The sequence below is a fragment of the Genypterus blacodes genome, unplaced genomic scaffold (assembly GCF_046128005.1).
Source record: "Genypterus blacodes isolate CSIRO-AG114 ecotype Tasmania unplaced genomic scaffold, CSIRO-AGI_Gbla_v1 ptg000158l_1, whole genome shotgun sequence".
NCBI lineage: Eukaryota > Metazoa > Chordata > Actinopteri > Ophidiiformes > Ophidiidae > Genypterus > Genypterus blacodes.
Window position 1 is genome coordinate 1,356,204 of NW_027466959.1, and position 22,250 is coordinate 1,378,453.

The window sequence follows — 22,250 nt, forward strand, 5'->3', positions numbered from 1 at the left end:
CATGGCATCGAGCTGAAAGGGTTAAATCCTCTTATCGTTCAAGCTTCTTTGCACCTTCAGACGTACGAGAGAAAAAAGCAAAAAACAAAAAAAACAGTTTTTATTGAATGCAGTTTCCGTTGGCCACAGTCATTTTAACAGAGAGGTTGCATTTCACGGTGGTAAATTAATTGTACAAAGTATTTATGCAATTATAACTGGTTTTAGAATTTTAAAATGATTACTGCTGTTTCGGCAAGTTTTGTTACTAGGTGCATGTCTATTAACACTGCTGACTTTCTGTGTCAGTGCATTCTACAGCGTCCCAGCGCCATTTATTGTTCTCATAGGTTTATTTTTTTGTGGCATTTTTTCTCGATGGAATGTTTCCGAGCTCTGAACGAACGGTTTGTGTCCGGAGCTGCTGAGGGAATCTGCAGCTCTGGGTGGATCTTTGTACTGTAAAAAATTATGGATTTAAGAGAGAAGAAGAAGAAGAACAGAGCATCCTGGGTTATTTTGGTGGTCTTGTACTGCAATACTTGGACTGCATTACTACAGTATTTGGTGTGCAATCTGTGATAGCTGAATGTTCCTTGTATATTTGTGTTCACTACATCCAATAAAAAAATAAACCGTAGAGTAACTTTATACAATCAAAATGTTACAATAATGCAATAGATCTGGTACTTATTCTTTTTCATTTCAGTTAAATAAATTGCTGTTTACCACTAAAGACGTTGTGATGGTTTCTACTTTTATACATGTTTTGAAAGATGTTAGAATTGATTATTCAACGCAACACGAAGCCTGAAACAATCATCAAGTATGCAATAAGGATTAATAACCCTCCTGAACACGAAAAAGACAATTACATTGGATAATCTAAGGCCACTTTACACGGCTGAACACTTATTACTCCTTGCTTTAGCATGGCACCCCGGCAAAGAAACCCAGTGTAAGATCTTAAAGGGATGAGGAAAAACTCCAGAGAAAACCTGAATGTAGAAGCAAGTCTAGATGCCAGGACAGGGAGGACTAAGAAGCTTCACAGACAATAAATGTAAGACAACTAATGTATCAGACACCAACTGCTGGGTGTGCAATAGGAACTTCCTGTGGGATTAAACAAAAAAGCATGCAAAGCAGTGGAGAGAGAGAGAGAGAGAGATAATATCCAGGTGAGCTGAATGCCTGAATTCAATCTCACCAAATCACAAATTGGGGCTTTCCCTGATTCATTACCTTCAGATTGCCTTCATTCTGACTGAAGAAGCTGGGTTTGTCCTATTCAGAGTGGAGGAGAGATAAAGAGATGCACCAACCTCCCAATGGGTGAATGAACTGATTAATTTGGAAGGAGATACATCAAACCTTATTCTATTCAATGAAAAAACAAAACAAACAAACAAACCGTGACTCAGTTTAAACCCAGGTGGAGTAAATTTCGGCAAGAATATATTAAAATGCAAAGATGACCAATGAGAATGTAACCAATGATCTGTAACATAAGAAATGGGCGTAAACAAAAAGCAGCCATATGATTGGCGGAACCATTTGAGACCAGAATATCAGCTATCGGTTGGTTGCTGTGAAGTTTGGGTTTAATAAACCTGAACGTCACCTTCGTTTATACAAACACGAAGATCAAGTTTCCATCTTTATTCTCTGCAGTAATGTCTTGTTACAAACTCCAGTCCAGGTGGGGGCGCTAATGAGTCACTAGAAGAAGAAGAAGAAGAAGAAGAAGAAGAAGAAGAAAAGCAGAAGAAGAAGAAGAGTAGCAGAAGAAGAAGAGTAGGAGGAGGAAGAGGAGGAGCTGCTGCGCTGATAAACAAACACATGCAGCAGTAGAGACGTTTGTGTTCGTTAAATCGGTGACTACAGCTTCGATAAAGCTTCACTGTCACAGATAACGACGTTATTAAGTCTGAACGCGGAGTGAGTCAGGAGTTTATGTGACATTTAAACGTCACAGCAACAAACGAGTCAAACATGACGGAGCTGAGGAGGCGAGCTGGAGGCGCAGGAGAGACGGACAGCACCAGTGACAAGGTACACACACACACACACACATACACAGGGACAGCTGGACTGACAGTTTAGCGGAGCGGCTAACAGTAAGCTAGCTCGGGTAATCCTGAGGCGCGCGCACACAAACGTCGCAGTATCTAAGTAACGACGGCTCACGAGCTGTTGACGTCTCCAACATGGTGGATGATGTCATGACAGAGCTGTGTGTGTGTGTGTTTGTGTTTGTGTGTGTGTGTGTGTGTGTCTGCGTCGCGAGGCTCAGTCTGTTCATCTTGGAAGTTTGATTTGCGTGATTAAAGCAGCGCAGAACCCCAGAACCTGCAGACTCACTGGACCGCAGCTGGTCCAGAGGGTCCGCACAGGGTCCTGGTCCACAGGGTCCACATTCCCCTCACAGTGATCAGCACCTGAGATACATATTGTTGATGATCTGATTGTGTAACGCTACAAAGAATACGTCAGTGCTGTAAATACCACTATATCTGTTCAGGTGTAGTGACGTCACTTTTTTTTTTTTTTTCTTTACATTGGAGTTTCGTACTTAAACATGTCAAGACTTTATTCTTTCAGTTGACCTTATTTCCATTTAGACAGACTTAGATTCAAACAGTGACCCCACAGTGGTAAGAACAGATCCCATCAGATCCTTCTCTTTAAAGCTGAACTCTATGTTATAATGATTACTACAGGCTGTCTTGTGTGAAATGGACAATGTAGTACAGTTATTTGATTTCAGACAAAAGTGTATAACAAGAGTGTTTAACAGAGACTATCTGGTGTAAAAGACCACAGCAGGGGGCTTACAAGCCACTTTAACCGTCCTTCCTTTAAGAGTAACATGTAAGCATAAATGCAACTATGGCATCAAAATTGAAAACGATATTAAACCAAATGTGTCACTCATTCTCTACTGCTCTACATGTGGATTCCTTCTTCTCTTGCTGCTGACTTGAACGCCTCTGCATGGCGATGATGTCATACTTAGTCACTTTGGCAGGTCCACTACTCCGTGTTCACATTTGCACAATAAGCTCAGAACCCAGCTTTCCTTTGTTTCAAGTCATCTGCTCCAAATCTAGTAATGGAGCAATAAAAACCTTCAGTCACGCCATCAGCGTGAAGATGAGATCGCTCTGCGACTCCACTAAAGGTTCTGTGTCCTGTAAATCGTCATTTGCAGACCCAGTGGCTTCATTCAAGTACAATTCTGTTTCTCCTCTGCTGTAATATGCTGTCAGCGTTTGACTGAGAGTTCCTATCCACTGCAGATTCTTCAGTGATTTGGCCAGCAGCCAGCTCACTGTCATGCCTGCTGCCTGTCATTTGCTGTCAGGTATTCATGTGTGGAACTGCGCAAAAAAGTGCTCTCAAGGTTGCGCAACACTCGACATTTGAAACCACACAAACACTTTGCCTTAAGGATCGGCCCTGCAAGAGGTTAATGAAGAAGTGGGCGGGAGGGTGGGTCGCAAACCTTCCCGCAGTTGCGACATCTTTGCTGTTTGTTTTGTAGTAACTGAAGATTTCCTGATTGGAGCCTTCAATGGCAGCTCTACAGCAATTGTAGGGGGGGGTCATTCTGTAGTCTGTCACTCAATCTTGTCTCCACCTGCAATGGAAATTCAGTACAATTTTAATCATCCATAACATTAACTGGACAAAAAAGAAACATTCTATTTTCAAGTGAAACTAAAGTTGCACTACACACAGGCTATATATATAGGCTGTATACACACACAGGCTGCCCTCTTTAGGTACCACATCTTAACCTGTCCTGCACACATACACACACACACATGCCTCAGAAAGCACATGGCCTTTGTTTACTTTTTTTTTGACAGGTTGTGTTCACACGGAAACAAATTGTAGCGGCTATGACACCGCCGTCACTACGATTAAGTACAAACAGGAGTAAGGTAAACAGAAATGAGGAAGTTGTCTGAATGGAAGCTTTCTCATTCATGTAACTGAACCACAGCTTGATCCACCGCTATGTGCTCGTGCTTCCTACAGCACCACAACAATAATCCTGTCACACATCATCTCAGGCAGTGTTAGGATCCCTTTACTTAAGTCATAAATTAGGGGTTCAGAGGGTTAGACAGCCTGTAGAGCTGCTGTCTGACCAATGAGAGGCTGCGTTTGTTCCAGCAGACTGATGTGTTTTATTACATTAAGTGGTGGTGAAATTTCCACCGTCTCTTAGAATGGAACATCCGTCCTTCAGCCTTCCGCTCACTCTTAATAGGTCAATCTTAGAGTAGATAGAATTTTTTTATTACTATTTCTGAAAGTGCTTCTTCAGTTCCGGCAACTTCTTTAATGTTCTTTGCCTTAAATGAAGAAATCGCACAGATGTTAACCTGAAATGAGGCTGAAAGGTGCTTCTTAGCTCAGAGTGGTGAAGCTTGGACTGTTTGCTGGAGTGAGGCTGGTCAGGCTGTTGTTCTGGGGTACGGGGATGATGGTGGATTTTTCGAAGCGTGGCTTCTGATTGGGCCGTCAAGCTTGAGTCCTCTCATTACCAGGACTTCCTGAAGAAGTCTTTGTTAATATTCCGGTAGGAGGGGAAGGAGAAGATGGTGGCATGGTTCTGATTTCCCAAAAGCCGGCAGGGAGAGAGCTTTGTATCCTCCCTTCATTAGGCTGTGGCAATGCTATTTTGTTTTGTAGTCATTTGTTTTCTGTTGATTTAAGCACAAAACATCTTAATTACAGCAGTGTGTGTCGAGTTTAATGGGTTGCTACAACACTGGATTGTTATTGTTATCATTATTTGTCTAGCTAGCCCCTTGGTCCAGAGTTCAGTGAACATGTGAACTCTTTGTTGGAGATTATTCTGCCACTGCTGAAATTCAATTTGCTTCCATCTGGTTTTTATTTCTTAACAATATTATTGTTTGAAAACTCTAAAGCCAGTTGTTAGTTGAGCTTAAAAATCCTTAAAAAGTCTAAATGTGTCTAAGCTTTACTGCACAGGTAGTTTGTGTTTTCCTCTCCGTCTCACTTTACACTGCCAGGTTGGACCCTATAGCTTTACACGGTGTCAATCAACAGCGATCAACTTGTCATTAAAAAGAGAGTAGAGACGTTCTAGCTCCTCTTTCTCCAACACGTCTCCTGACTCAAATGACTCCTTTCTTCTCAATCCCAACTTGCTCCTGATTGTAGTGTTTTACTCGCAAACTATACTAAGCCAAGATTAGTGACCTCGTGGCAAATCTTAAATCCCTCTGTCTCGACCGTGATGCCTCTAGTAACCCGATTTCATTTGGTTTAAGTTAAACCAAACAACCGTGAAAGGCAAGAAATCAGTCAGGGGACGGACAGAAAGCTAATCTGCATCAAAATGAGCTGAGGAGGAATAAGAGGTCACCAAGAAATGTCAGTCAACTTTAGAAATACTCACTAGACCATCAACTCTTCCAATGTAAGCCCATTTTTCCTATCATGTTTAGATTCAGAGGAGTCGCAATTTAAATTCCAGCAAGTCGGCCACTCTTTGAAATCTAGCACACATGGAAAAAGTTATTAAAAATAGGCCTTTGAGCAATCTGCAACTGGCAATCAGCAATCTCCCCTGCAGTGTCTCCAGAACCTGCACTTTGTATTTTGTATTGTGCTCCAGTGATTCAGCACTATCTGCCAGCATGCCCCTGCACTCCCGTCACCTTCTCTGTGTCCTCCTTGGCGCTCTGGTGGCTGGAGGGTCAGCAGCGGGAGATCGCTTCCATCGGTTCCGCCCTGAAAGACTCTTGGCTGGAGAGAATCTCTTTGCTCCTAGTTTCAGATCCAAACACTTTCTTCTTCATCAGCTTGTGCGTTTTTTCCCCGACCTACAGCATTTAATATATACATGCGTACATATGTACAAGTCCCTAGAAACTATTTTTCATCGTCTTAGTATATCATCCATCCATCCATCCAGCCTTTTATGGAGTGTTTGAGGGGTTTCCTTTAATCACCAATTGGCCAGAACGCGCACTCAGTTTATGATCAGATTCATCATCCAATCTGCCATGGCACGATTAAATCGGGTCTTGTCCACACGTGTCATGAATCAGACCCTTGTCTTGTTTTGTTTCTATGTCTCCCGTTTCGCAGAAATGCTAGAAAAAATATAGTTCTTGATGAATGAGGGCCATTGTGTTGTGTGTCAGAAGCCCTCACAGTACAACTTGTGTGTCTGTCTCTTCATTGGGTGATGACTCTTATACATTTGTGTGTCTATGAGTTTCATCAAGTCGGTTGTTTACGTGGACTGTTGTGTCTAAAGTCAGTTGTCATCTCTTTGTGTGTCCCGGTAGGAGACTGACGGCGAGGACAGACTCGGCCTGCCGGGTGAGCCTGAGGAAGAATGTGATGGTGACTCCAAAGCAGACACTCCAGACGTCCCCCTCCCCGCAGCAGAGACAGACAACACTCCACAATGCCTAAACAAAGCTCTGGAGGGGCTGCCACCCAGGTAATAGACAGACCCACTGCTGTCTGTCTGACTCCTGTCCTGTGTGTTATGCTATCGATGTTTAACTTATTTCCCTAAAGTGTCTCAACACAGCATCAGTAGATACGCGTTCAGCGATCACTCAGAACTGCTGCAGGAGAGAGACTCACTAACAACACTCCACTGTATTGTGCCTGTCTGTCTGTCTCTCTCTCTCTCCCTCCCTCCCTCGTCTCTGTCTTGCATGTCCTTTCCTAATGCATCGTCTGCTTGTGTTGCTGCTTTGCATGTCTTTATTGTACTTTGTATAATCCCACTGGAAGTTCCTATTGCACAGCCGGTCGTTCTTGGAGGAGGAATACAGTCGACTTACAGACACACACACACACACACTGCTTTTGCTGCCTAACAAGAACACAGCACTAATGAATATTATGCTAATACATTATGCTACTAAGTAAAACAGATTAATGTGGCACTCATGGCTTCATATCGAGTATCAAACCCATGACTCAACACTGTACAACTTCACAACACTTTGACTGATCTTCTCTTTATGTAATGAGAGAGTTTCTTTGTAAAATAAAGCAGTAAATAGGGTTCTCACATACGAGATGTGGGAATGATCTCTTTATTCTGCAGACCAGTAGAGAGCACAGAGCTTTGGTTTAAAGGTTGATCCCATGGTCTACCTGGGAACATTCACTCATTTATTCTACTAATTATGAGTCATTCTCTGGTTTATGGAGGCAGGCATTGATTCATACTTTCCCCCTACTCACTCTCTAATCCTGTTTCTTCAGCACTTCCTTATTCTCTCACGGTTTATTATGATTTTCCTTACATTTTTAGCTTATAGTACATTGCAATCTATACATTTTCATATTGATTAGACTTAAACTGAAGCAACCCTCAGCCCTGTGTGTGGAAACATAACCAAGCCCATTTTCCTTTCCCCCCCCAGATGGAAGAACTACTGGATTCGTGGCGTTCTGTCTTTAGCCATGATTTCTGGATTTTTCCTCACGATCGTTATCGGACCCGTCACACTCATATTAGTGGTGAGCGACAATGATCTATAACAGTCACATGGAGAGGGAATCTCTCTTTGTATTGGCTCGGCTTCCTCCTTTTCCTGAGCTCACATTTCTACTATGTTTCCATTTTGTTTCCATAGGTGATGACGATCCAAATCAAGTGTTTCCAAGAAATCATTACAATTGGGTACAGAGTTTACCGTTCCTACGACCTCCCGTGGTTCAGGACACTCAGCTGGTAAGGAGAATGAGGGAAGTTTAAGGTTCTGTGTGTGTGTGTGTGTGTGTGTGTGTGTGTGTGTGTGTGTGTGTGTGTGTGTGTGTGTGTGTGTGTGTGTGTGTGTGTGTGTGTGTGTGTGTGTGTGTGTGTGTGTGTGTGTGTGTGTGTGTGTGTGTGTGTGTGTGTGTGTGTGTGTGTGTGTGTGTGTGTGTGTCTTCTGTGGTTTTCCTAGCAGGTCACCTTTGCATTCACCTCCCCAGTGTGTTCACAGTATGTTAGAGACAGCAGTAATCAGTGTCCAGAGCAAAGATCACTGCCATGCTGGAAGTGAATGAAGACTAATTGAAACTTGCCGCTCTCACCTAGGCCCCGTAGCCCCTCCCTCCTCTCTTAACACACACACACACACACACACACACACACACACACACAGAGCAGTAAATCATATAGTGGGCCGAACAAACGGCTGCAGATACTTTAGTTTTTCAGTCTCATGGTGCATTGAACACGTTGGCCTGTTCACATCTGTGTGTGTTCCTCTGTTTCCAGGTACTTCCTCATTTGTGTGAACTACTTCTTTTATGGTGAAACAGTAGCAGACTACTTTGGAGCTCTGGTGCAGAGGGAGGAACCTCTGCAGTTCCTGGCTCGCTATCACCGTTTTATCTCCTTTGCTTTATACCTCGCAGGTACGTAGGTCCTGCTCTCAGGACAACATGTCATATAGGGGAAACTCTCTGCCCTCCTGCTCTTCCATACGGCTTTTTAAAGTACTTTTAAAACACCTCTACTACATTGTAGTAGAGGTGAGTAATATATAACTGTACAAAGAAAAGGGCAAACACATTTACAACGGTACTCAGGCTCTCGTCCTTAATCTGTAGAATCACAGAGCCTTGAGTTAGTGATGTGTGGACAGATGTCTGTGAGATAACTCTACTGACTCACATATCTGTAAACTGATAGAAAGGGGCGTGGCCCATGCAGAAATGTAGAATGGAGAGACACTTTGACCTTTCAAATGAATCGGCTCAGATAAGCGTTGGCTGCTTCACACTGACGTCTCCGGGCAAAAGCTTCTGATAATGTTGAGGTAGTTTCTTTGTGACAGCTCCCGCACCACTCTGTACAGTCTGAAGATGTGTGTGTGTGTGTGTGTTGCTCGTCCGACCTAACTTGCTTCACCAAATGACCTCAACCTAAGACCTCAAGTCAAGGGCTCACACGTCTGTGTCTGTGTGTCACATGTTAACATGAATGATTGGGTGAATGGACTTCTAACCAGGAACAGGAATGTAAAGCCCACTCAGTCTAAATGAAAGCAGCAGGAGCTTAAGGAAGATCAGCCTGACTGCCTTTAGAGGCTCAGTACAGCAAGCTATAGGTGAGAGCAGGGGAGGTCCTTACATCAGTGGAGATACAGCCGTCTATCAAAGTGTCACAATAAAGAAGAAAACTTAAATGATACTGTGAGTGAGGCGATAAATCTGTTATTTATAACGTCGTGTAAACTCTTTAATGGAATTTAAATTGACACAAACTGAACAGACTTCCATTATGTGATTGCAACTCAATTCATTCGGACAATTCAATTCAATTCAACTTTATTTATACAGTGCCAAAGCACAACAAACGTTATCTCAAGGCACTTAAAGCATTTAAAGAAGCCCCAACACTGAACTCTGCCCTCTCAATGTAAATGTAAGAAGAAAGATGAAATGCTTGACTGTACATTGTATGACTTGTTTACCTGACACACAAATGAGTAAATGATGTATTAATGTCTCCTTTAACTGAACATTGATGACTGAAGGGCCGTGCCCCCTCCATGCTGTCGTCCTCACACATGCAGACATGTTTGATGTATTCTGACCTTTGTCCCTCATGTGATGTGTGTTTGCAGTGTTGATGTGTAAAGAGATTTACACATTTGATGCTGTTTTTGTTAACACACTAAAAGTATTCAGTCAAAGCCGTGCCACACACACACACACACACACTGTACCTCCCCTGTATCCAATATACAATGTGTGATAGTTCCTCAATCTGTGCTCTTTAAACTGACTGCATGTTATCTACTCTTTCACAGGTTTCTGCATGTTTGTACTGAGTTTAGTGAAGAAACATTACCGCCTGCAGTTTTATATGGTGTGTATCAGCCAAGTTAATGCCTCTTCCACTACCCCAGCACTAACCCTCCTCTTCATCCCATTCTGCTACATCTTACTTCCTGTCGTGTACATCTGAGGAGATTTCAGGAACGTTTATTTTGCACGCTGCTTCAAGTAATGTGATATTTAAATACGTTTGATGCTAAATCCATCTAAGAGGCGTGCATGAGCATGGACTTAAACAAAGGCTTCATCTACTATACAGTATGTTGCGCTCACAGTTTTGTACGTCATTACATCAGACTTCCTCTGCTGTGTAATATCGCAGGCAGGTTTACACAACAAAACAAAAAATGCCTGCAGGAGTTTCTAATCCGTGAACACGAGAGAAGCATGTACAGACGTCTTAATGCAAAGTGCTTTACTGTGTCAGTGTAGGCAGAACCCCCAGTTAGTAATGGATCCTAATGGCAGGATACCCAGGACATGCCGGTGCTGTACTGTACCTAGCTTAATCATTTATTTACCTCATGATCCCCTGCTTTATAATGTATTGACCAAATAAGGAAAGGTCCCAGCTCCAGTTGTCAGTCATTACTTTTATTCATGTTTCTGTGTTTTATCCGCTCTCTAATTTATTAATGAAGCATTCTAACAAAAAGCATATGCCGCTTGAATACTTCTAAATATGTGACGATGCATTTGTCGTTCACATTCCCCCAGCTAGTGTTCCCACTCGGTGTTTGTCGGGGCATCATGATGTGTTGTGGCATGACTTGATCTCGTCTCAGTCTGCACTCTTGTCAGTCTCATCCACCTTCTCTGTCTGTATACTTGTACTGTTTTTGACACAAAGCCGGCCTTACTACATTCCAGTGCAGTGACTGTGTTGCATTGTTTATGTTTGCCATTTCAGTTTGCTTGGACCCATGTGACTCTGTTGATTGTGGTAACCCAGTCCCACCTAGTCATTCAGAACCTGTTTGAAGGAATGATCTGGTAAGCAGGACACAGGCAGACCTGAGTAACCTGTCTTGTCTCTGACTGTAGCTGCACTTGTACTACAAACTGTGTGTGGGGCTAATATAGAGGGAAGTAAACACATTCTCTTGATTAAGACTCATTTGTCCCATTAAAACACCAATTACCATTAAATAATAACCTGATTCTACACATTGACAACATTATTATGTAATCATATCTCTGTGTTTTCAGCTCACTGTAGATCAGGTAGAGTCATAGTTCTGTCTTGTGATCGTGTTCTGTCACCCCCGTCTCTTAACGTCACCGTCGCTCCTGTTTTCCAGGTTCATTGTTCCTATCTCCATTGTGATCTGCAATGACATCATGGCTTATCTATTTGGATTTTTCTTTGGAAGAACTCCGCTGATAAAGGTGTGTGTGTGTGTGTGTGTATTTGTTTATGCTTTGTAAATGGTGGTGTGACGTTAATGTGAGAGATGGTGATGATGACGTTCCTGTCTCTAACCTTCTTCTAGCTCTCTCCCAAGAAGACCTGGGAGGGTTTCATTGGAGGTTTCTTCTCCACTGTGGTCTTTGGATTCTTTGTGAGTACATTTTAATGACATGGTCAAACGGGGCCTGAAGGCAGATACAGAAACTGGTTTTATTAACTCACGCTATTCTGATGAAGATGAATGAACCCTTCCCTGTGTTGTCTCGTGTCCTCAGCTGGCCTACCTCTTATGTCAGTTCTCGGACTTTGTGTGTCCTGTGAGCTACAACAGCGAGACCAACGCCTTTACCATCGCATGCGAGCCCTCAGATATCTTTGTGATGAGGGAGTACACGCTTCCCGCTGTGCTACAAAACATGCTGAGATGGGTAAGGCTTTGTTCTTAGTGTGTTAAATACAAACAGGGTGAGCACAGAGCTTAATACCTGGTGAGGACCTGGTAATTACGGATGTGTATACCAAAACATGTATTTAAACAAACAGACTTCTCAACAAATAGTGAAATGACAAAGAATATAAGAGTTTCTCCTCTAAGACTTCACACCAACAGCTATATTTCCAACCTGATCCTAGAGTCGTGCTCTCAGGTTTAGTTTCTGTAAACCAGTACCATGCAAATAGGAGGACATTTGAATTAAACCAGCCTCTAACACCGACATTACATTATTACTGCATAATGTCTAACCTATGAAAACAACAGGGCCAGTTCACTTACACGACACGACATGACCCGAGAGCACATTAGAGGCTTTTCACTGCTCATTTACATGCGTTGTAATATCTTTTGCTCTGTCCTTAGAAAACAGTGAACCTGTACCCGTTCCAGATCCACAGCATTTTCCTCTCGGCCTTCGGTTCGCTCATCGGGCCGTTTGGTGGATTCTTTGCCAGCGGCTTCAAGCGAGCCTTCAAAATTAAAGTAAAGAAAATCTCCCGCATTCCCACTTTTCATTTTGTTGAACTTCTCTCCAAACCAACACGAACATGTACATGTTCTCTTTATTATCATTTAGGATTTCCTCATTATTATTATTATAAGTATTATTATAAGTATTATTTAGATCACTTTTTTCTCCCAGGTGTGTTTTATTGAAGATAGTATCAGATAACACATATCATCTATTTCAAACATACATTTAAAATAAAGGTAATCAATTCAAATAATAATAATTGTTCCATTCATTGTCTGCTCTATGAGAACAAGTATGAGCTTTTTTTTCTCCTCCTCAGGACTTTGCCAACACCATTCCTGGCCATGGAGGCATCATGGACCGATTCGACTGTCAGTACCTGATGGCCACCTTCACACACGTTTACATCGCCAGCTTCGTCAGGTACAGGAAGAGACTACAGTACTACAGGACATGTACAGGCAGATACACTCGCTTATCACGTATATACTATAAGATCACTAAGTAAACAAACTTGGTAACAACAAAGCAAAACTTTATAAGCAATTATGTGTTGAAAAAGACAAATACATGTTTTGGGTTTTTTCCTGTCCTCAGCAGCGCTGTCGTGCAGCATGAGGGGAAACTTAACTTCTTCTCCTGCTTCATCACAGTCATTTAGACATTTAGAGTGCATGTCTGTTCAGTTTAGGTCTGTTACAGTGAGTAATGATACTTTGAGCTGGTTTCCATGACATTAAGGTCCCTGGACCTTTGTACCCCTGTTCACACAAAACACAGGAGGAGTAGCACCGACCTCTGAAGCCATAAAGTATGTATAAAGTTTGTTTTCTCCTCTGTCCTCATGCTGGCACGTTCTTCTCTTGCAGAGGACCAAACCCCAGCAAGGTGCTGCAGCAGCTGCTGATGTTGCAGCCGGAGCAGCAGCTGAGCATCTTCCACACTCTGCACTCCACCCTGAGAGAGAGAGGCATGCTGCCCCCGGCCTAATGAGACACGCTGACACACGGCTCCTTCAGCTGGGGGTGTGCAACTGGTTCAAAGATGTTTGAGCACGCACGCAAGCAGACACACACATAAACACACACACACACACACACACACACACACACACACACACACACAGCATGTGTTCTCTGGCTTCTGTCAGGCTGCCATTGATTCCCATAGCTCATCCCGGCTCATAGCAGAGGAGACGTCAGAGATCTTTAAAGCCAGAAAAACCTAAAACTAAAAACATTTGCAAATTGGTTTCTTTTCCCCTCAGATCCCAGCACATCAAACACAAACTTTACAGAATAACTAGCAGTGCTCATCCTTTAAGACTCACACAATGGACTGGAGAACACGTCAGACAGAACTGTTTCCGGAGAGCTCGGCTTTCTTTCTCAACACACACTGGACTGGTTGTACATTTTCCCGTTGATGGCAAATGTTTCACCTTGTTTAAACTAAACAGAACGATCACACAGGCTTTACCAGCATCGAGCCGGCCTGTAGAGTCTGAGGCTGCATCGATCGGCGGCTGTCTGGGGTTTGTTGGGAGGATGAATAACGCAGCGGGGTTTCTACTCTCTGCACTGTTTTCACTTCATTTCTAGCATAACAAAGAATGTAGCATGTATATAAGTCCTGTCTCTGACTTTAGCTAACAACAGCAAACTTCTTCTCCTCTTCTTTCTCAATGTGACCTCCAGTAGATTTAGGTTTGTTTTAATCGTAACAATGAATCGACTGTAGGCACGTCAAAGCAGGAACCTCAGCTGAGTGTTGAGGCTCTACGGTTTTCTTCAGCGATCGTTTCCCTGTACAGAAACACGCAGATATAAAGATTAAAGCAGAAGAGAAACTCCCTGACTCGCTCGTCTGGGTCGGGCCGGAGGAGCGAAGATCAAACCAGACGCAGAAGAAGAAGAAGAGATTTTCTTTTGTAATCTTTAGCATGAAGAAGTGATTTTATAGGAACGGAGCTGGTAGATGTGTCTGCTCCACCGTGCACACTGAGTGAACATTTACTAGAGATTGTAAAAATGTAAAAAAAAAACAAACAAACAAAGAAATTAGACAGCGCTTCCATTCTCCAGTCAAACGTTGTTGTTACTTTGATTGCACTGCACTGTGGGCTCGTATCTATATACATATATGTATACATGTGTGACATATATACATATACTTAGATTACTTAGGCCAGGGGGAATTTTTGGCAATATGTTGTTGTTCTTCTGCATGTTTTGTTGCATTGGTTTGATTTTTATCCTAATTTAATTCTGTTGGATCATGAGCTTCGTAGCATTTCAATGTGCAACAACATCACCAGACTGTTGGTTCCTGATGAGATTCTGTGATTCTAATCTTTCCTCCGCCGCCGCCAAGCAGAGGAAACGTTTACCAAAGCACTGTAGGATGAGATGAACGCTGTCCTTCCTTTATTCCTTCCTTTTTGTTGTTGACTTTTGCTCCGCCGCTCCCACCCGGTTCCTCCTACTCGCTCTGAGGAATCCAAACTAGGAAAGGAGACATGGATGAACTGGGTCTCTGTTGTGACGCCTCTCTGTCAGGCTGGCAGCTGCTGGATGTGAAAGCTGAGTAGATGTTATTATTTATCCAAGTTAATGTTCATTTCTGGGGTTTTGTCTCTCATTGAACATGAATTGGGGGGGGGGGGGGGCGGGGGGGGTTGTGATCTGGGACCAGCTGTTCAAGCTGTAACGTACTGTCTGTGTAACAAAGCCATGACCTAACACTACTGCTTTACACACTATTCTGAATGTACAAGCTGAGGAGACGAAGGCCAGAGAATTCAGATTTCTGTACGTTCAGACGAAAAGCAATCTTACCAAAAATAGGAGACACACACAGAACAGCAGCAGCAGCGGTGGAGTGGAAGCGTGGGGACGCCTCTGTGCTGTTTGACACGTGTGTGTGTGTGTAGTCCAAATGACATCTTAAGTTATTGCATGGACGCGTTTATATTATTCTAATATATCTATCTGAAGTGAAGAACCTGCTGTACACAAACATCCATACTGTAAAAAAGGTTTGTTTCATAGTCATGCAGTGTTTTGCTTTTTACTAGGTTATGAGTTCGGGTATGTTTGGTTCCATTTGCTCTATGCAGAAATGTTTTCTAACACAAATCTATAGCTTTATAGTGAACAGAGTAAGATGCAAAAATTATATTGAGAAAGTATGTTAATGTAAGGAGAGGAGAGTGATATGTAAACGCCACATATCAACATGTGAACCAGTAGGGGGTAATGTTCAAGTGTTTACTGTACGGAGGGGAATAAAGTCTGTTTTGGGTAAAAGTGTTTTTAAATGGAATGTTTTTAATATTTGATGGTGACTCTGGGGCTCAATGACAAAGATTTGAGAGGAAGCATTCACCCTTTACACATTTAACTTCAGGTTTATTTACAAAGTTTACAGTTTTAACATTTCAAACTATTTCATTACATCATCGACATGTAATCATTCTAGAGAGAAACGGGACACTTAAGAATATTTACCAGTGCAGAGACGGAGGAGGGGGTTTAGAATCAAGAGGAGCAGCTGAATGAAGCTTCGCACACTATCTCATTCATTTGTGTGAGTCAAAATTTAACACTGTAGGACGAGGCTGAATAAAAGACATTCATAATCTTAAGATGGGGGAGGGGTCTGACCATGAGTATGGCACAAGTATACGTGACTGCAGCTTGTCCAAAGTCCCATTTTAAGGGGTTCCGGGTCATTATTTGCAGCCACCAACCACTTCAGTCTATCAATTCTGCATTATCTCATAAACATCTTTTCTTTGTAGGAAAGTGTCTCAGCCTCAATATGAGCAGTGCAGCCTCTCACTCCTCCTTATTCAGGCTGTGAGACTTCATTAGAAATTGTGAATCACTTAGGATTTAGTTAAATTGTGTGTGTTTAGGAAGCAAAGGTAACAGAATAATGGGTTAAATTATTTGTTTTCAGGACGGAAAAACCCACTCTGGGACTTGTAAGCGTATAGTGATGTGACTTGTCTGTCTCTGTGTCTCTGTCTCTCTGCTCCACTCTGCTGTATGTCTCATCACAGAGCTTGTGAGCTGCAGGTTGGAGCAGACGTGTCTCGTGTCTCATGTCTCATGTCTCACACGCTCTGTGGCTGATGACTGGACGGTTTGTGGCGTCTGTACGGTGCAAAAATATCATTTCAAAACCTGAACTCCTTCAAAAGCAACTGACCCAATGTACAGCAAAGAAATATTCAACCTAACAGCGCGTAAATTATGATATAATATAAATAATGTTAAAGTGACTTATATTATTATAGTTGATCTATTATTACTTCTGAACGATAAAGCTGTGACAAATGCATCATTTTAGAATTAATTAAGATTCCTTTCAGTTGATCTCTTCTCATTCCCTAAACATTGACCACAGCTTTAACACGACTCAGTTCATATCTAGTCCCACTTCCAGTGTATCCTAAATTTGAACACCATTTAACCCTTAGCGCCTCATGGACCTGGCATTGGGTTGGTGATCAAATCCAGTTTTTAGAGGGTCTGAGACAAAACTAATGTGACAGAAGAAATAATAACCTGATGTGTTCCCTGAAGTAAAAACAATAACTGGCATCTGAGTGGCACTGGGCTAATGGACGGTGAGGGGATAGTCACTCTCCTTAACTAGAGAAAGTTTGCTGCCCCCTGTGGTGTTCACTCTGTAAAGCCTTTAGCAGCATATCAAGTTCACATCACGAAGAAACTCCACAGCCTGCATGAACGAAGAAGAAGACAAAGCTGGAGCTCCACCCGGCACTGGATGAGGTCAGAGCACAAACACTCACACACAAGCAGAAGCACACCTAAAGCCAGATCAAGGAATAAAACTGGGAAAACCTCATGAGTTCCTGCAGAGAAACTCAACGGGATCCAGTTTGTGATTGATCTGCAGACGAAGCGCCTTTGCCTCCTTGCTCTGTGGATCACTTTGCTTTGCTGTGTTCCTCTCCTGTCTTTAAGTGACTAACGCACTGAACGGCACCCTTGAAGGTTTGTGCTCCTCTTCTGCCACAGTCCTTAGATCGGGCCTCTCAGGACAGAAGACCAGGCGGAGCAGTGCCAGACCGACACGCACCAACAGCCTCAACACCAGGAACGCAAAAGGCACCGTGATCTCCATCAGGTGGAAGATCGGGGCACTGAATTTACTCAAAATGCAGGTTAGGAAAAATGTCCCCAGAGCCACACAGGGGTACAGAGACAGCTTGACCAGCATGAATACGTGCTCGCGGCCTCCGTATCGCACATACGGGTGCAGAGTCTCCTCTTCCTTAAAAAGGGCGACCACCCAGATGGCCAGCTGGAAGATACCTGCAAAGAAAATGATGACGCAGCTGATCTGAATGGCTTCCAGTTCGTTACGCGAGTGACGCGGGAACTCGTGCGTTAGCTCGTAGGCTAAAGGCAAACCTCCCACAAACGCCAGCGAGAGAGTGTTCAGTAGGCCCATGAAGCGAGTTGTCTTGGTTACGTGGAGGAAGAGCGAGTGATGGACGAACCAAAGGAGGCCGACCGTGGCGAAGGAGCCAAAGTAGGCGAGGTACTCTGGGCCGTAGGACTGCAGGGCTGCAAACAGGCTGCCGTTATACTTCCTCTCCACCGTGGCTGCATCTGGAACGTTGTCCTCGCTAAAGGAACCACAAAGGATCAAGAGGGTTAGGAACATCAGCCATGATACTTAGTCCATGAAGGCTAAACAGTACATAAAGAATCACATCATCACTTTATCCTCCTTCCTCAGGTGTAGAAGCTACAAGCCCAGACCCTCATCATCCCCACATGTGACCGTCCAAGAGAAAAGCTCCAGAGTTAACAAACCATATGTCCAGGATGAGCAGCGTGGCTACGATGGCGTAAACTCCGTCACTGAAGGCCTCCACTCGCTCCTTGCTGAGGGGTTCGTTAGGCAGGTACGTGTAGAAGAACATGGAGTTGTCCGTCTCCTCCACCTGACCTGCAGTCAAGACGTGGGATGCAAATTTAACTTTAACTTAACTTTAACTTTCATTTTTAAAAGTCTTAATTATGTTTATGCAGTGTCTTAGAAGTGTGTAATGTGTGTCTCTACTCTGAAAGATAAAACCTTGAGGACTAACCGAGTGCTTTACTGCGACACCATTTGAAAGCGCTGGAGAAGTACGGCAAGAAGATGATGAGAGCCAACAACGCGTAGGACTGGAACACAAAACAGAGAGAGAGCCGCTTCAATGGATACATGCAGTGGAGAGACCTGAATACTTAAAGCCACATAAACCACAGTGGACCTGCCCCTAGATCACTGATCTGATGAAAGGGGACTTCCAGGTTCCATAATAGGGACACTGGGCAAATAGAAGGGATAGGAAGGAGAATACTTACTGTCCTTACCCAGTGGAAGTCCCTCCACAAAATGAATATGTAGACAATGTAAGAATAGTATTTTTCCTTACGGTCATAAGTGATTCAATTTATAGACCAGAGACATTACTGGAGATGTTATTGGTTCAAATATCAAACCAGCCAAATACTGGTGTGTGTGTAGATGGTGAACAGTAACCTGCATCACCTCCATCACCCTCAGAAGATGATGTAGATGTGTTACAGCTTCACTCAGAGGATCATGGGACCTACCAGCTGGAAGAAGATGAAGGAGAAGATGCTTGCGAGCAGGCACATGATGGGCACCCTCATGATGACCTTCAGGATGTGGTGTTTGTAGAAGGTCTGGTTCTTTGAAATTTGGATCTGCTCGTTCAGGAGGAAGGGGTGGCTGAAGGCGTAAACAACAATCAGCGCCTACAGAGGGGAAGGAGACAAACTGTTGGGTTAGATAACGTAAAGTAAAAGCATGCAGGGAATGGAAAGACAGGTAGATTAATGATGTCATTGATGTCAGCTGTCAAACATGAATGATGACAGCTCAATATAACAGTGAGATATTTGGTTTTTAATGTTACTCTTAAAATCAAAACAAAACCCCACAATCTACTCAGAAATAAGTTGAAACTTTAATTCAATTCTTTAATTAGTATCTCCAGTGTCTTAATGTAATCATCAAAGGTGAACAAGTGAACACAGTCACTCAGTAAGTATTGGATCATTTCTTTGTTAGTTTGGAATGATCTGTTTCTTTATGCATCCGTTTGCAGACTCAGCTCACCTGAAAGAAGCCGATCACCATCACACAGCCGCAAAACAGCAACATTCCAAGGACTTTCTCAGGGAAAGTCGCCATCAGGGAAAACTGCAGATCAAAGAGGTTTGTTACAAAACCTGCACCACATCAGTCAACCAAACATGTTACCTCACCAAGAGTGTGACAAATTCCACTGAACTGCTGTACTCACAGTGTAAGGTAGAAAGGTGATGAGCATCATGACGGCCTGAAACAGAAGAGGCAAGTTAGACTGAAGGAGGCGGGGCAACAGGGTCATGGGTGGAGCAACAGGGGCGGGGGCGGGGCAACGTTCATGCAGAAACAGACAGCTGAACCTCTTGAATGATGTATTAGGGACCAAAATAAACAAAAAGCAGGCTATTTTAAAAACTAAAAACAAGTAAAAAGAGACGTGATTAGACGGGAACATAATAAATAAATAAACGTCTGACAGCAGCTGAGTAACTGAAGGTTCCGTCTCTCTCATACTTACTAGATTCAGCAGGGCCAGACAGTCATCAATCTGTACAATCACCTGGAATAACCTGCAAAACACATCACCATAGTAACTAAAGTGAGTTACCGGTAGATATGAATCCAGAGTGTTTGTTGATATAAACATGAGGTAACCAGACTTTACCTGATGTGAGCGGCCCAGGCGACCGACACTATGAGGAACGTCATTAAGTAAACGGCAATCTTTGTTGTCAATAGAAGCTGAACGCTTTGTCTTAAGCCCTGAAACGCAGAGAAACAAAGGAGATATTTATCATATTTAACATTTGAAATATCAATGTTTCTGCAGTGTTACTACAAATAACTCTGCTCATGTTTTACACTGTTTTAGATGAAATACACGGATAAATCACAGTTATGATCATTAGCTGACAACTATTAACATATACAGTATTTACATATGTATCTATGGTTTTGCTGTCTTCACTTTGTTTTGGTACCTAGATGAATACCTTGATCCTAACTGAGCTGTATTGTTTTATTAATATAAAACCTTATACATGCTTACACACACAGTTATTACCTCAGTGTCTTCAATCTTTGTATGTGCAACAGGTAAGATCTGCAAAAACAGAAGATTGACATGAGAATGGTTAAATGTACAGATGGATGCTGGTGATTCTTGAACAATCCAACCATCAACAAAAAGCCAACAAATGTAAGAAAACCCACAGAAAAGTGTGAATAAGCATGTGTGTGTGTGTGCTGAGACGTTCACAGTGCAAATGTGAAAGTTACTGACACACAGAAGTACAGAGTGTTTATTCAATTTTAGAATATCAATCAAACCCACTTTATTGTTTATTTCTAATCAATTCAACTTCAAACAAGTGATGAAAATTGAGACTAAAGAGAACAGATAAGACCCCGACCCCCTCACCTGTGGTCACATTTATAGATTGTACTTACATGTAACAGATATGTTTACTAAAACAGATAGAAAGACACATGGATATTGAGTCATATATACTCAAGGGGCCCTTATTCCCATGTGCCCATATTCATCATGACACACCTCCTTCCAGGGGCCCAGATCAGAGTGACTGACAGGGATCTGACCCAAGATCCTGATCACAGCCTCTTCTGTCCTGTCACTCTGCAGAGTCACTTTAGGTTCTGCCAAGTCATCAAGTGCAGTTCAGTCCCTACTTTTCTCACTTTGAAGTGAAAAAGGTCCCTGTGAAGTCATCGCACAGCCGTTATTCCTGTGGATCCACTGTGGATCTCAGCAGGAGACGCCCTTCACGCAGGGAGGTTGTTGAGTATGACAACTACAAAGCTGTTCTGTCAACATCCCATCTAAGCAACCTGCGTCTTTAGATGAAGTTAGTTTCATGTTAGAGTAGATGTAATCCTCCATCATAGCAGGATGCTGCACCTGTCGCCATGTCCCTGTTTGTTCCTGTGTTCACTGTTTAAAGATGTTTAATGTCACTTATCTGTCTTACCATGACTGTGGCTATGATGGAGATGAGAGCGTCGCTGTACGCCAGCAGCCTGTGGGAGGACTGGGTGATGCTGTGGCCCTCCCGCTCCGGGGGAGTGACGCACTCCAGGAAGGAGGACGACTCATGGCTCGCCTCCCTGTGCTCCGTCTCCTCCTCGATGTGGGGCTCGATTATGTCGTCGGTTTCTGCCATGGTGGCCGTGCGGAGAGAGAAACATTCACCCGGCTGAAGGTGTTGATGGTGCTGATGAGGCTTCTCTGCTCTCAGCCTCCTCAGCTGTGACTGGAGAGCAAACCGGAAGAAGTCTTAAAAAAACAACAACAACTTTATTTAAACCGCTTACAGAGATTCTGGTTAGGGAACCAGACGGGGGCTCGTCCGGAACTTTCTCCCAACACTTCGTCAAAATTCTTTGAAATAAGAGTCAAAGGAGTCTGACGGAGGCGGAAGCAGTTTAAGGTTTATTAACAACAGCAGTTCAGCAAAAAACAGTGATCGCCAAATCCGAACTACCGAGCTGAAGCTGGTTTGATGTTCGGAGTGGCTCGAGGACGGGAGAGTTTAGGGACCGTCACTCAATTACTGAGTTTCAAACAGTTCAAATGTATTTTACTCCTACAACATGTTCAAGTTATTAATAATAATTTAAAAAAAAAAAGGTTTCGTGCACTGCACTCATTTTAATTGTCATTGTGCAAATAATCGATTTTACATAATTGAATAAAGAGATATGGGTTGTTTTCTTTTTAATAGTTTTCATATCATGTGATCTGCTGACTTGAAATGTAACACAATTTGTAGTACTTCTGTACACACACCGGACAGATTTTCGTTCTACCTCTTTGATAACTTTGTCCTCAAAAACTATTCTTCAATAGCTTCCAGGTTAAGTGACCTGCT

General features: G+C 42.9%; 2 protein-coding genes across 2 annotated transcripts; one reads left to right on the forward strand and one right to left on the reverse strand.

Moving 5' to 3' along the window:
• The first annotated feature begins 1,712 nt into the window (after window positions 1–1,712).
• On the forward strand, window positions 1,713–15,526 carry cds1 (CDP-diacylglycerol synthase (phosphatidate cytidylyltransferase) 1). Its single transcript, XM_076167388.1, has 13 exons — window positions 1,713–2,034; window positions 6,321–6,478; window positions 7,422–7,518; window positions 7,635–7,732; window positions 8,264–8,403; window positions 9,804–9,862; window positions 10,742–10,824; window positions 11,133–11,220; window positions 11,325–11,393; window positions 11,518–11,670; window positions 12,102–12,221; window positions 12,533–12,636; window positions 13,083–15,526. The coding sequence occupies exons 1-13, from the start codon at window positions 1,975–1,977 to the stop codon at window positions 13,201–13,203; spliced, it is 1,350 nt and encodes a 449-aa protein (XP_076023503.1). The 5' UTR covers window positions 1,713–1,974; the 3' UTR covers window positions 13,204–15,526.
• A 61-nt stretch (window positions 15,527–15,587) lies between these two features.
• Window positions 15,588–21,882, reverse strand: tmem175 (transmembrane protein 175). Its single transcript, XM_076167387.1, has 10 exons — window positions 21,351–21,882; window positions 20,426–20,464; window positions 20,027–20,124; window positions 19,880–19,931; window positions 19,577–19,612; window positions 19,390–19,473; window positions 18,861–19,025; window positions 18,347–18,425; window positions 18,069–18,204; window positions 15,588–17,878 (listed from the first exon to the last, which is right to left on the reverse strand). The coding sequence occupies exons 1-10, from the start codon at window positions 21,540–21,542 to the stop codon at window positions 17,206–17,208; spliced, it is 1,554 nt and encodes a 517-aa protein (XP_076023502.1). The 5' UTR covers window positions 21,543–21,882; the 3' UTR covers window positions 15,588–17,205.
• Between the last annotated feature and the right edge of the window lie 368 nt (window positions 21,883–22,250).